The 14,426-nt window shown below is 37.2% G+C and overlaps 1 protein-coding gene across 1 annotated transcript in view; it reads left to right on the top strand.

Annotated features, from left to right (window-relative positions):
* Positions 1–2,644: 2,644 nt before the first annotated feature.
* The window catches only part of LOC132187106 (uncharacterized), a 26,258-nt gene continuing 14,476 nt past the window's right edge, over positions 2,645–14,426 (top strand). Inside the window, exons 1-5 of the mRNA XM_059601280.1 lie at positions 2,645–3,094; positions 3,236–3,532; positions 4,046–4,225; positions 5,277–5,412; positions 13,246–13,580. Coding sequence (XP_059457263.1) covers positions 2,742–3,094; positions 3,236–3,532; positions 4,046–4,225; positions 5,277–5,412; positions 13,246–13,580 — 1,301 coding nt within the window. The 5' untranslated portion in view covers positions 2,645–2,741. The remainder of the gene's footprint in view (positions 3,095–3,235; positions 3,533–4,045; positions 4,226–5,276; positions 5,413–13,245; positions 13,581–14,426) is intronic.

Here is a 14,426-nt window from a genome sequence, read left to right as displayed (position 1 = left end):
TTATAATTGAAAGTTCAGGAGTCCAAATTGAGAGGTTTTGAAGTTTGAAGGGCTTGTCAAATCTTGTGGTAATTTAGGGGTCCAAACTGAAGTTACCCCGAATTATAACTTATATGTTTGCTATAGATTTAAAGGTTTAGGGGATCGTTTTTATTCCAATGAGTAAAAAGAAAATTTTTGAAGTTTACTTTTACACATTGATCCCAACAGAATGCACCGAAGACGCTCCTCAAGGGTTGTAGGCAGAAGTTCGTAAGGTGCAAGGGAACGGTTTTTAGAAAAAGTTGTCGTTCATTTGTCAACATCAGGGAACAAATGATATATTATTCAATGAAGTAAGGGATCCCAATTGAAAAATTATATATTATTTTTTCTTCTGGATTTCGCGGTCTAGACAAGCAAGGAAAAAATCTTTTTTTTTTTTCTTTTTTCTTTTCTTTTCTTGATGTAAACATAGGACCGGGTATGAGTTTAAATGGAGCAGGGCTTGGGAATGAGTTTTTCTTCTTGGAAAACTCCATCAACGAAAGAACCTAGAAAACGTGGAGATCAAGACGAAAAAGAAGATTTTTTTTCCTTGTTTGTGGAGTTTATCGAGCTTTGATTTTTATTAATGGAGATTAGCTTAAAAAACAGAGATAATTGCTTGAGAGAGATGAAGTTAATTAGCCGTTAAATTCACTTAAAAGTTACATGATTTAAGACACATGTCATCTTATTAAACTGATTTGTAACTAATTTTTATCTTAAAAATATGGTTGTGTTTAACAAAGGACTTGAAAAATGAAGTAGACTTGCTAAAGCACAGTTTTCCTGAAGATGACGTGGCACACTTGCCAAGCCTGAGTTGACCAACACACCAGTGATTTTACTGCACAACAAAGAAGAAAGGAGGATCGAAGAGACCGGGGGTGAGCCGGTGGGGACACTCTGATGCTTAAGTCAGAATGGGAAGAAGAATATGCAACAAAGGAAAGATCGAATGCCAAAGTTGTGCTTACCTCCATCTAAAGAGATCATCTGTCTTTTATAGGCATGGAGTGGTAGAGGTCCCTTCACCAATGAGTCACCCTTTCCTGATTTTCTGCGATACAGTTACTGATAAGGGATTTGGGTGATTATCTTCTTCGAGATTCTAGGTGACCCAGATCATAGGATTTGGTGGTTGCGTGTATCACTTGATTTGAACATTTGTAAATATTTGTTGGATAATATATTTGATTTGCATTTTAGATAGAATGGCAGCTTTTGAATAAACAAGATCACTTATCTATTAACGGTTGTATCTTTCAAGATATCCGAGTTATCCTTATCACTGAGGCCTGTGTGTCCTAAGTTAGTCTCGGACTTAACGGTCTAGGCTTAAGAGTCTCGGATCCCATGGGTCTAGGCTTAAGGGTTCGGGACCCCATGAGTCTCGAAAATGAGGGTCTCAGATATGTAGGATTTGAGATTGGTTGTCCGAATCCTTACTGGGCTTGGGCCTTTCTATAATTAGGCTGGACTCGAGGATTACTTAGGCATTCAATGGATTGATCTATGACCCAATAAGACTGAAACTATAACAGAGTTGATTGATGTAAGAAAAAATTAAGAATGTTTTGTGTGAAAAAAGTGAAAAAATAAAAAAATAAAAAAATTCTTTTTTAGTAATTTTTTTATTTGAATAGTAATAAAAAGTGATTGATGTGATATAAAAAGTAGGAAAAATTACAGTTTACCCCCTCAAAGTTGACAGCGTTTTTCAATTCAAACACCAAAGTTTCAATTTTTGCAATCCATCCCCCCAAAGTTCCAAATTTTTGCAATTTGACCAATTTTACCCAAAACTTCCCATATTGCCCCTAATTTTTATTTTTTTTTTATTTTTTATATAAAAAAAAATTTAAAAAATTCAGGTTGGTCATTTGGTCATTTTTGCACCTCCAAATTTGTTTTCGTTTTCATAAATAATAATAATAAAAAAAAAATTAGGGGCAATATGGGAATTTTCGGATGATATTGGTCGAATTGAAAAAAAAATTGAAACTCTTTGGGGGCAAAGTGCAAAAATTGAAACTTTGATGTTCGAATTGAAAAACGCTGTCAACTTTGGGAGGGTAAATTGTAATTTTTCCTAAAAAGTAAGAATGTTAAGATTGTTTTTGAGAAGAATAGTTGAATTTTTTTTATTGGAAAAAATATACTTTACCCTCATGAACTATTGATCCATTTGCACTTTTAACCCAAATATTTAAAAAGTGACATTTTTCCCCATAAAGTATTTGGTATTGACACTTGACCTCATAAAGTACAGTTTATTCCCTGAAGTATTTTGAGTTGACACTTTATCCTCTGAGTTGACACTTTACCCCTCCCAAAACTTAGTTACTTTGAGGGTAAAGCGTCAACTCAAAATATTTCATGGGTAAAGTGTATTTCATGGGGGTCAAGTGTCAATGTCAAATACTTTGGGGGATAAAGTATCACTTTTTAAACATTGGAGTTAAAAGTATAAATTGGTGGATAGTTAAGGGGTAAAGTGTATTTTGTTTTTATTAGTCCTTTCACAGACATATGTAGTGTTTACCAAATATTTATTGCATAAGAGCATATTCCTTATCCAAAAATTTAACCAACGAGGTTTCCAGCACACACTCTCGACCGTTAAAATTCTCTTTTCGTTTCCATTAAGGTTGGTTAACAAGAATGCCTTGGAAGCAGCAGTCTCCGAATTAAAGATTCTTCTTCTGCTTCTTCTGATGTCAGTTTCTTGGCATGCTCCCGGCACCCTCGGCGCTCTTTCATTAGCAGCGCCTCCTTCCACAATCAGAATTCGCTCTTCTTCTCTCCCTGGGTGTCAGGAGATGCGCTTCGGCTCCACTAGTGATACTATCAACTTGGCGCAGTCGGAGAAGAAGATGAAGAAAAACAAAGATTTTCTTCCCGGAAAGGTCGGCGAAGAAGAGGATGGAGTTTCTATTTCGAGAATACAAGTGCCGAGGCAGAAGTACATCCCGGTTTCCAAGGCCGAGCTCTTAGACGCCGTCGTTCTGATGATGTTTGAGTCTCAGCAAGATGATGATGATGCCAATCAGTTTCTTCTTCTCTCATCGTAAGCCCAAATAGATTCTTTTTATGCATTTATGCGTGTTTAAGAGATATGGGTGGATGAGTTCCTTGAAATTAATTTTTATGGTCATTTCGTTTCTGTATAAATCCAACACTAGATTGTTATATGTTTGTGTAACTGCAGGTGCTTGGACTCTATTCTTCATGCTGAACACAAAGGAATTTTAGAAGAAATGCGTACTGATTATTCGTTTGCTAGTTCCATGGGGAAAGGAGAAACAATTAATGAGGACTTTGTTACAAATGGGAAGGAGGCAGAATATGCTAGAGATGGCATTAATGGAGTTGGGAGTGCAGAGAGATATGAGGAGGAAGATAGTGAACTTGATAAGCCTATGTCTTTCATTCACGGTCTGGACTTGAGAAATCTATTGGGCTCTTCAGACAAAAATGTCAAGGAATATTCTGATGGTGGATCCAGGTTTGTCACTATTTGTCTTGCAAGCATCACACTGTTTTCTCCATGTCTTGAACTAAAGAACTTTATGAATTGAGTTATAAAAGTTAAAAGTTGCTTACTAATGTGCTATTGGTGCATACGCTGATGTCTGTTTTTGTTGTAAATGCATTAAACAAGAAAAAACAATTTTTAGTTGATATATTATTAGCATAAGGGAGTTTCTTTTATTGTGGATATATTATTAGCATAAGAGAGATTCTTTTATTTTACAATAATGAATGAACCATTTTAATGAGATCAAGTCAAACATTCTTTGAGGAAAGTGATAATTACACTAATTCTGATTTGGTTTTTGTTTTTACTCTAGTATGTTCTGTTCTATTAAATGTTTTTGTGAAGAGAGTTTATTAAGGCTTCTTAAATATTTGGGATGTTGTATGATGTGTTGATTTTCAAGATTTATTTGATTTTGTAAGTGTTGTTTAGCTTCATGCTTCAGGTGTATTTTAACTTATTATGTAAAATTGTTCACAGTGTTGCTGTTGCCACTCGTTTCCAGCGTGCTTTCATGCAACTTCTTTATGATGCTCAGTTTGAAGAATTATCAGCTAGGGACTTGATGTTGACATCTGCACTGAACACAGATTATCTCCTTACTTTGCCAGTATATATTGATTGGAAGAAAGCATCTGAGTCCAATGCAATAATATTCAGGTGATGTAATATTTTCTTGAATGTGTTGCTTTTGTCTTCATATTTACTTATACAAGAAATTTGAACAAGCCAGATGATGAAATATGCATTAGCTATTATTTTTGATGAGATAGTAGATGTCAAACATAGAAGTTTAAAATTTTCGATTGCAGTTTCAGAACCATAGTAAGAAAGCACTAATACATAAACTGTCTATATACTCATAATGTATGTGTGTATGCGTGTGTGTGTGTGTGTGTGTGTGTGTGTGTATAAACTCAAAAAGTCAGTGCAAATAATTCTACTTTTTCTTAAATATCTTCTTCGAGACTCTCCATGCTCTTTAAAACCATCTATTTTCTGGGATGGATTGAGACCATGGAGGGAGTTTATTCTAGCCCAAACACAAAACATAATATCCTGAATAACATATATATATGAATGTATGCATTCATGTATGTTGAAATGATGCATTTTTTCTTATGGTCTGTAAAAGCTTCAATAATACGTGAATAGCATAATGTCCCAAGTCGGTGCTTATGTATCTAAGGTTCCCTATTTGTTAGGAAATTGATTTTAGCACTATTTGTTAGGAAATAGGATTTGGTTACATAAAATCATGATCTAGCATATTTCATCTGTTCAGTGAATGTGTTTTTAGCTTAAAGGTATCTCCTCCTCTTACCAGAACAAGGAGGAGAGTGAGGTATTTGGTTCCAGACCTATTGGATGTGTGTATAACTTACCAATAACCACTATGTTTATGATTGAAATTGAGCAATCATAATGAGGTAAAGTATTTTTAAAATAAGAAAAATGCTAGGAATTCTGATATACACGGCAAAAGGAAGCTGATTAATATGACCTCATGTTATAAATATATACAATCAAAAGTTGATCAATAAAAAGAAAAAGAGGTTGAAGATCAGAGGTCTTTCGTACAATAAATTTCTATACAATATGTTTAGGCAGTTACTTCATTTACTTAAGTGCACTGGACTTAGCATTATCTGGATATTCTACATTGCAAGATTTTGTAGGTCATTAACTTGTCGTCAATTTTTCCATGCAGGCGGGGATATGCAACTGAGAGGCAGAAGGGCCTCCTTATTGTTGAAAAACTAGATTACATACAGTCCAAACTTCTGCGAGGATTTTTCTTTATAATATCCAAGCCCTTAGGGAAACTTGGCACCTGGATAAATGAGGTGATTCTATTTTCTGAAACTTTTGTTTAAGCAGAAATTGGAAGGTATCCCTTATTCACGTGTATAAACATACTTATGTACGTACATATGTAGAATGTCTTCATAAGCATTTCTTGATTCTGTAGTCACATGTGGACTTTCTTTATAGGAAATAGGCTGAGATGGTGTCTATTCACTACTATATTCCTTCGCGACAAATTGTCAAGAGAATTGCATATGTGTATGCTCGATCATATCTCTTTTGTTTTTGTACAAGTGAGCCTTTTATTATGAAGGAACTAACAAAATAGTGGAAACCCCAAAATGATTAAGGAAATAGGGTGCGTCATAATGTTTATCTTGTGTTTGATAGGAGCTGTTCATAAACATGAAAGGAATGCCTTTCATCATTAAATTTAATTTAAAAGATTATAAAAAATTATTTGTGGATTAATTTCACATATAGATTTTTTCTTATTGTTTGAAGGCATGTGATTTAACTGGCGTGATAAACTTTCTTTGTGAGTCCTGCATTCAACTCACAGGGGATGGATTTGGGATGGGGAAGGCTACTTCCTATTGTGTAGCCTCTATTTCAATAGTAGAAAGCAAAAGAAAGAAAAAATATATGTTGTGAGTTGATCATTGATTTTTTTTTCTTTAACTATAGAAAAGACCACAAAAGTTAAGAAATGTCTGATCGTGAAAACTTTTTTAGTAACTTTATGTTAGAAATGAAGGAACTATTCAAAACTGCTCAGATGTTAAGCTTTAACTTGTGATTTACATTGTTGAACTTTTGGCAACGATGAATGATTGAAGAGACCTAATTCAAAAGTTTATGATAACTAGTATGCATGTATGCTAGGGAGATTCAGAGTGAAAGCTGTCATCTTATTAAACCAATAAATGGAGAAATGGAGAGAGATATGGTCTTTATTAGAAAACATACAATAGAGTATTCATATCTGTATCTCTAAAATAGGTGTTTTGGAAGCGCGCGCACACACACATTTAACATCTTTGATGAAATTGTGAATAATGTGAGGACAGCCAAATAGAGGAACAAGCAAATCAGTAGGCTTATGTAAAGGATAAGCATTGTAGCCCATCATAGTTGCCTTTGTTATGGATGAACTAAGTAGAGCCTACACGGAAAGTGTTGAAAATAGAAACCGTGGATTTGATTCCCCTTGATTTCCAGTATTATTCTGATATGTGATTTGATTTCAATGTAATATTTCATTATTTCATTCTGTTTTAGTTTCTAGGTCTTTTCTATTAAAACCTATGTAACCACCATATGGATTGATTATTCGAATAAGAGAATTCTTTCTCTCTTTTCTACTTGGTATCATAGCCGAATTTGGTTCTTGGTTTGTGGTCGTTTTTCTTCCTTCTTTTCTGGTTTGTGTTCGTGGGTTTCTGCTCAGTCTTTGTTGTGTGACACTCATGAGTTGTTGGTTGTGCGACCAGATGTGGTCCTCCATCATCTAGGTCGCACCACCCATAGAAGGCACCGTCGGCATCATCTGTGCTGTTCCTCTGACGCACGGTGGTGATTGGGTGACCACCCAATCCATCAGAAATACGGGACAATGGGGTTTTGATGTGTCGACAGTGAACACAGCCTATCCTGTCCTCTTTCCTGGCAGTTTCTGGCGTGGTTTGGAGTTTTTGGCAGCCTATTGGAGTACTTGAATGGCGGCGTGTCAACCTCCGGCAGCGGTGAGACTTTTCTTTTGCACGCCCAAAATGACACGTCGTTCTGCAGTAGTCTGTCATTCAGCATTATGCCAAACAATAGGTAAGTGCTAAATGAGTTGTAGTTTAGCAAAAAAAAAAGAGGCACATTCAATACTTGTCCTTATGAGTTGATATTATGGTTGAATTTTAGTCTTCCCTTGTTATTTGTAATTTTCCTTGAGCCCATGTGGTGTGTCTTGGAGCAATTTACTTGATTGGATATCTGATTTGAAAATGACGGAGACAAATCAGATAAATGGGGTAGAGAGTCAGGTGACCTCCCATGCTGAAAATCCAACTCCAAATCACTATTGTTAAATTGGATGGGCTCGACTATCTTTCTTGGTCACAATCCGTTCCTTTGTATATTAAGAGCAGAGGAAAAATTGGACATTTGAATAGCAAAATTCAAGAACCTAAGCGAGATGACCTGACATGTGACAAATGCGAAGCAGAAAATTCTGGCATTATGTCATGGTTGTTGCATTCAATGCAACCAGAGATTAATCAGGGATACTTGTTTCTTTGTACGGCGAAAGAGGTTTGGTATGCAGCTGCTCAAACTTATTCCAAAATGGGAAACACTGCACTTAAATATGACTTGAAGCGTCAGATGCATGGACTAACCCAAGGTGACTGGTTAGTAGCCACTTATTTTCATAAACTCCGTTGTTTGTGGTAGGGTTAGATCACTATCAAAACTTGCAAACTTGGTGTACTACTGATGCTGTTAAAATTAAGAAGGTGATTGAAGAGGAACGCATTTATGAGTTCTTGGGAGGATTGAATTCAGAATATGATCCTGTGCGGGTTCAGATTTTTGGGAAGGAATCTCTTCCATCCCGACAAGAGGCTTTTCCTTACGTCCAAAATGAGGAGTCATTGCAGTACCATGCTTCATCCTCATTCACAGACTCAATTTGCCCTAGTAAGTGCCTCCCCACGCACTTTGAAAGGTGATTTCCGAGGTCGAGATGGTGACAGAATAGCAGATGCGACCTCAAATGATAGAGACAAACTATTTTGCCACCACTGTAATTGGTCGCGGTATACTTGGGAAGACTTGCTGGAGACTTACCTAAGGTCGTGGGGGTCGCACAGGTGGAGGGACCTGGCCTCGGCCAATCATTCTTCCATAGTCGAGACGAATGTTCCCACACTAGATACTCATCTCATTTCTACTGATATGGGGAGGGCCTGAGCAAAGAAGAGGTAGACACACTTCGTTGACTTATGTCTCAATTGGACACACTTGCATCCTCCTCCTTCGCTTGTACAGATAACCTAGCTATTGCTCTCAATGCATCTGCTACTCCCTTCAATGATGATGATCCTTGGGTCATTGGCTCTAGTGCCTCTGATCACATGATTGAGGATCTATTTCTGTCACACTCTTTATGACCTTATCCTATGTCCTTCATGTACCTAATTTTGTTGCTAATCTATTGTCCTTTACACGCTTTGATAGTGATCTAACTCCTGCCATAAATTACGGAGTTTATGAAAATAAGTGGCTACTAGCCAGTCACCTTGGGTTAGTCCATGTATCTGGCGCTTCAAGTCATATTTAAGCAGTATTCCCTATTTTGGAATAAGTCTTGAGCAGTTGCATCCGAAACCTCCTTTACTGTATGAAGAAATAATTATCCTTGATTTATCTCCGGTTGCATTGAATGCAACAACCATGACATAATGGTGGAATTTTCTGCCTCCCATTTTTCATATGTCGGGTCATCTGGCTTAGGTTCTTGAATTTTTCCATTCAGGTGTCCCATTTTTCCTTTGCTCTTAATATACAAAAAAAGAGCGGATTGTGACCAAGAAAGATAGCTGTGCCCATCCAATTTAGCAGTGGTGATTTGGAGAGTTGGATTTTCAACATGGGAGGTCACCTGACTCTACCCCCTTTTTTTTTCTTTTCTGATTGTCTCCGTTATTTTCAAATCAGACATCCAATCATGTAAATTGCTCCAAGACACACCACATAGGCTTAAGGAAAATTACAAGTAGTCAGGGAAGATTAAAATTCAACCATAATATCAACTCTTAAGGACAAGTACTGCATTTGCCCTTTTTTTTTTTGTTGGTAAACTAAAGGTTGTTTAGTGATTACCTGTCATTTAGTAAAATGCTGAACAACATGTTGTTCTCCAACAACATCAAAACTATGTGTCATTTAGGCTTGCAGAAGAGAAGCCACTTTGCCCTTGCTGGAGGTCCATGCGCCTCTACAAAAGTACTCCGGTAGGCCTCAAAAACTCCAACCCATAACAGAATATGCCGAGAAACCCAAAGGGGCAGTTGGTGTACATGATCAATGCATCAAAAAAACACACTGTCCTGTGTTTGTGATGGACTAGGTGGTCACCCAATCACCATCATGCGCTGGAGGGACAGCCCAAAGAACGCCAACGGTACCGTTTGTGGGGGGTGGTGTGACCTAGATGAAGGGAAACATCTAGTCACAACCAAAAACGCATGGGTGCCCTAGTCACACCACCACGGGTAGATGAGCAAAAATCATGAACCATAACAAAACAACAAACTAGGAACCAAATTCGGCTGTGATACCAAGTAGAAAAGAGAGAAAGCAAGAGAGAAGAAGAATTATGTCGATATATTTGTCGATACAATTACATAGGTTTAAATAAAAAGACCTAAAACCTAATATGGAAAGAAATAATGGAATGTTACATTCAAATCAAATCACATAAAATTATAATAATATTGGGCCTAAATCAATGGACTCAAATCAACGGTTTCCATCTTCAACATCATCTGAACACCATATGTGAAGACTGGCGACCAACTTGCAGATATCTTAGCGAAGGGAGTATCTAGTAGTGTCCTTCATTCAGCCTTATGCAAGCTGGGCATGAGAGGCATCTATGCCTCAACTTGAGGGAGAGTGTTGAAGATGGAAATGTTGGATTTGATTCCCCTTCATTTAGGCCTAGTATTATTCTGATTTTATGTGTTTTGTTCTCAGTGTAATATTTCATTATTTCTTCCATATTAGTTTCTAGGTCTTTTCTATTTAATCCTATGTAACCATATGGATTGATTATTCAAATGCGAGAATTCTTTCTCTTTTTTCTACTTAAAGGTCCATTTGGACATTATATTTACAATAATGTCTATCTGAAATACATGAAAAGCTAGGCTGTCATATTAGCACCACTGAGCTTGATTAAGAAGAAAGCAAGTACAACTCAACTCAATTCATATAAGCCTTAATCTTAGTTAAATAAGGGCTAGCTTATGGATTCTCATCAAGTACTCAGGGTTGTCCAGAAAGCAATTTACTAAAAGTAGAAGTGGATATTAGGGAGTTGTCAGGGTAACCATCAACACTGAAATGAGTGGGACTACGTTTGTTGTTAGGGCTTGATTATTTTACGACAGAGGTGATTTATGAAGTTGCAATAGAATTAGAGCGAACTGCTTGATGTGGAATGGCCATAGGTCTGGTCATGTTTTATGGCACAATTTATGGGAAGATTAAGATGTAATACGCTTTATTTAACAAGAGTTTCCTCCGTCGCCGGAGAAAACTAGAATCTGCTTGAGTATTTACATGACTGATATTTGCGCAAGGATAGAGAGGATTCTTTTTCTGGGCCAGCAGATTCTGTATTTTCTCTGGCGACGGAGGAAACTCTTGTTAAAGCTGATCAGATACCTTCTTCGGCAAAAGGTTTGATCAGACGGGGGTTCTTTGGTCCAAGAGCTATCCCTCCATCTCCATTGGTGGTGATGGAGGCATCCATGTCATCTCTGGGAAAGGAGGAGGTTCCTGTTAAGGCTGATAAGATTCCTATTCCTGAAAAAGGTTTGATCCGTCAAGGATGTGTTGGGTCGAAAATTGCTTCTCCTCCTATGCCGGTGGAAGAGGCGCCCTCGTCTGCTCCTCACACCAGTGGGGCGGTTGAGCTGGGTATCAGTAATAGTCGCTTGCATTCCCCTGTTTCCAAGTCTCAATTGTGTTATTCCCGAAGGGTTAAGGAAAAGGTTGCTAAGCAGTTGCATAAAAACAAGGAGCTGCTTGCCGAGATTGTGGTTGAAACTACGGTGGAGGGGGAGGAGGGCTATTCCAAGGAGGTGATCGACACGATGAATTTCGCCTTTGTGATGGGGTTGTCCTGGGGAGGTGACGATAAAGGTATGTTGGATCTTTTTTTTGCTACCGATAAGGAGAAGAGGGAGTTTGTTTCTCTTTCTAAGGTTAAGGGGTTGAGGGAGCTCAACAATTTGGAGTGCACCTTAAATTTGAAGGCGACTCAGGCGAAGTGCTAGCGTCGGCAGGGGTTTTGTGGGTCTAAAAATGTTTTTTCTTTCCCCCCTGAGGTGCAGTAGGGTCTTTGGATTTTTAGTGTTGTTATTGGGCTTTTGTAGGTCTTAGTCCTGGTATGTTTTGGGCTTTAGGGTTTTTGTTTGGGTCTATGTGGGTCTCTTGTGGGGCTCCTTGTGAGCTTAGGGTTTTTTTCTTGGGTGATTCTTGGCGCTCACTTCTACCCAGTGTAATTGTGTTGCGCCCTTTTGGGTTTTTTTGTTATATACATTTTTACTTATCAAAAAAAAAAAAAAAAAAAAAAAAAACTCAAGCATACTTTATGTGTTGTATGTAACCTTTGTCTGTATTTTTGGGCCTTTCCCTCATCATAGCAGAAAAAAAAATTCTCAATATTCCTTGAATTCAAACATACACAGCATCTGAAATTTTGTTTTGGAAAGCCTCAATGTGATTGCAATGTGAAATATAAAAATACCAGTAACAACATGCAACTCAGAATATGATATGATTAGCTTCATGGTCAGTGTACAGGAAATCACAATCAGTACCTCTAGTGTGTGGATGGAGGAAGGAGAGGAAAATAATAGAAGAATTGGAAATTTCGCCTCAACACATCTAATCGAAGTCAACCGGTCGATATGGATGATGAAGTCAATTCTAGAAACAAAGAATGAATTGATTATTAGAGCAAGTTTGTTCGAAGTATAGAACCTGTCAGCATCACCTATTTAAAATTATAACTTCTACAAATTCTTTAGATATGCAATGCTCAGACTTTGTTTATATTTTAGTTCTATAGTTGTTTTAGAGTCTTCTGTTACATGTGAAACTGCTTTCTGAGAAGGAACACTGACCTCTTTGCTAACTCATTTTAACATTTGTCAATGGAATTTCTATAGATCTAGCAAAACTCTTTTATGCCAGCTTGAAACTGTATTGGTCACTATTGCAAGGTATATGGCTTTGCATGTTTACTGCGTATGTGATTGTTTCTATGGATCTGACTTAAAAGGCATTATAATTTAAAGCTTAGATCAATCAAATAAGTGTGACTTTATAATGAACCATGTAGCTTCTTGGTAGCTTCAAACCAGGGTAGTCACGGGAAGATTTTTTTTGTAGCATGAGTGACTTGCATTTCTCAAGTCAAGCGTGGGCCCCATTGTTTGTTGTTCTTTCTTAGCCACACATTTTGTCTCTCCTTGATTTACTTCTTGGTGAAGTTTGCTTCTTAGTTAAGTTCTGAGATTTTACTTCACCATGAAGCACTTGACGGACTACCACTTATTAGAAGACTTGGCCAATTCGGTCTATATATATTGTACAAGGCAGCAACTTCGTGGACTAGAGAAAAAGAGACACAAAAGCAGCAGATCCGTGTGAGAGAAAATAAAGGAGTCTCAGTTGTATTTTCATGGTGTAGGAGTGCCGCACAGCATTAAGGGAATTTAGAGAAGATTTTCTTTTGTATTTAATTCTGTTTTGTGTGAAAGTGAGATTTGGGTGTATTGAAACTTTTAGGTTTGAGTGGTTTTCTTTGTACTACTCTTTGTACTCTATCATTTTGATAGTGAATTTCCTTCAAGTCGTCTCCGTCAGTGGATATATACTTGTTTAGCCGAACCACTTAAATCTTGATGTATTGTGTGATTGCGTGATTTTCTATTATGCTATATTTTTCTTCATTGGTGATCCCTAGTTGCTATGACAGAATTCAAGGATTAGTTTCATGAACTACATTGAGTTTTGTGTTATTTTCTCAAATTCAGTCCATATCAGTTTTGATGGGTTTCATTTCTATTACTCGAGAACAGGCTCTCCAAACTGCTATCCAGACACAAGAAGTACAAGAGTGGAGTGAGAGACTGAAGCTTTGGCTTAAGGATCTGTCAGTGTTTCAGCAATCATTTCTGTATAATCAACGTGTATTTGATGACCAGCTGGCAGTGCAGCAATTATCAGATGGGGACCTTCCTATTTGGCTGGCGGCACAGAGGGCAGTAACTCGTTATGAAGGGATTTTGTCACCAGTTGGTCCCCGTCGAAGGCTCTTGAGGAAATTGCTTTCATGGATTGGAATACTCCCACCTACACCAGAAACACCATATGAGCTTGATAATGATAGTAATGCTTCAGAATCTTACAAGAGGTTTGTGCCTATTAAATTTCTTTCCTCTTATATTGTCGTTGTAGTGGTCTTTTTCATTTAATAAATTAAAGGATAAACCATGATAGGGTGCTGCATTATCAAAACTGATAGGCCATCACCCATTTTTATATATTTTGGTAGGGTCATTTGTTCATCCACTCTATTCAAAGAGAGATACACAAACCATATAAGGATTTTTTTTATGTTTGCATGAATTAGTAGAGCCATATGATTTGTATCTTTGGTTAGATTTGAATGGTAAATGGCGTTGCATGTTTAGGTTCAATTGTATGCCTTTGGTTTTTTTGGTGGGAAGAAGGATAAAATTTCACATTTTTTCTATTGCTCTCTGTTAGAACCTCCTTAATTTTTGGATAGTTTTAAGTTGTGATGAAACTAACAATAACATGCAAAAATAGGTGACGCCCTATAAATCTTGATGGCGGCACCCTATTATGGTTTGCCCCATAAAGGAAATCTCGTAGGCCTCATATTTTCTGCTTTTAATCCTGTTAAAGGAGAAAAACATATCCAAATATGGTACTGCTAAAAGCAAGAATCAATTGATGTAACTGGATGCGGTTCACAGGGTATAGTTATGCCTTAATTATACTGGCTTTGTTTCCCTAGAATCCTGGATGATGATATTTTCAGGTAAAATCAAGCATTTCCAGACAAAATATAGAAATTATATTTCTGTTAGCAGTGCTAATCTCCTTAAGGAGATTCTGTGTGCAACCCTGGTGTTGCAGCCATAGGTGGGTGGGGCAGGATTTAGGATTCTCTCGAAACTAAGAGAAGAATAAAATGAATTTTTTTTTTTTTTCTCATTGCTTTCTATAATTT

The sequence above is a fragment of the Corylus avellana genome, chromosome ca7, assembly GCF_901000735.1.
Source record: "Corylus avellana chromosome ca7, CavTom2PMs-1.0".
NCBI lineage: Eukaryota > Viridiplantae > Streptophyta > Magnoliopsida > Fagales > Betulaceae > Corylus > Corylus avellana.
This window is presented reverse-complemented; position numbering and strand designations above follow the sequence as displayed.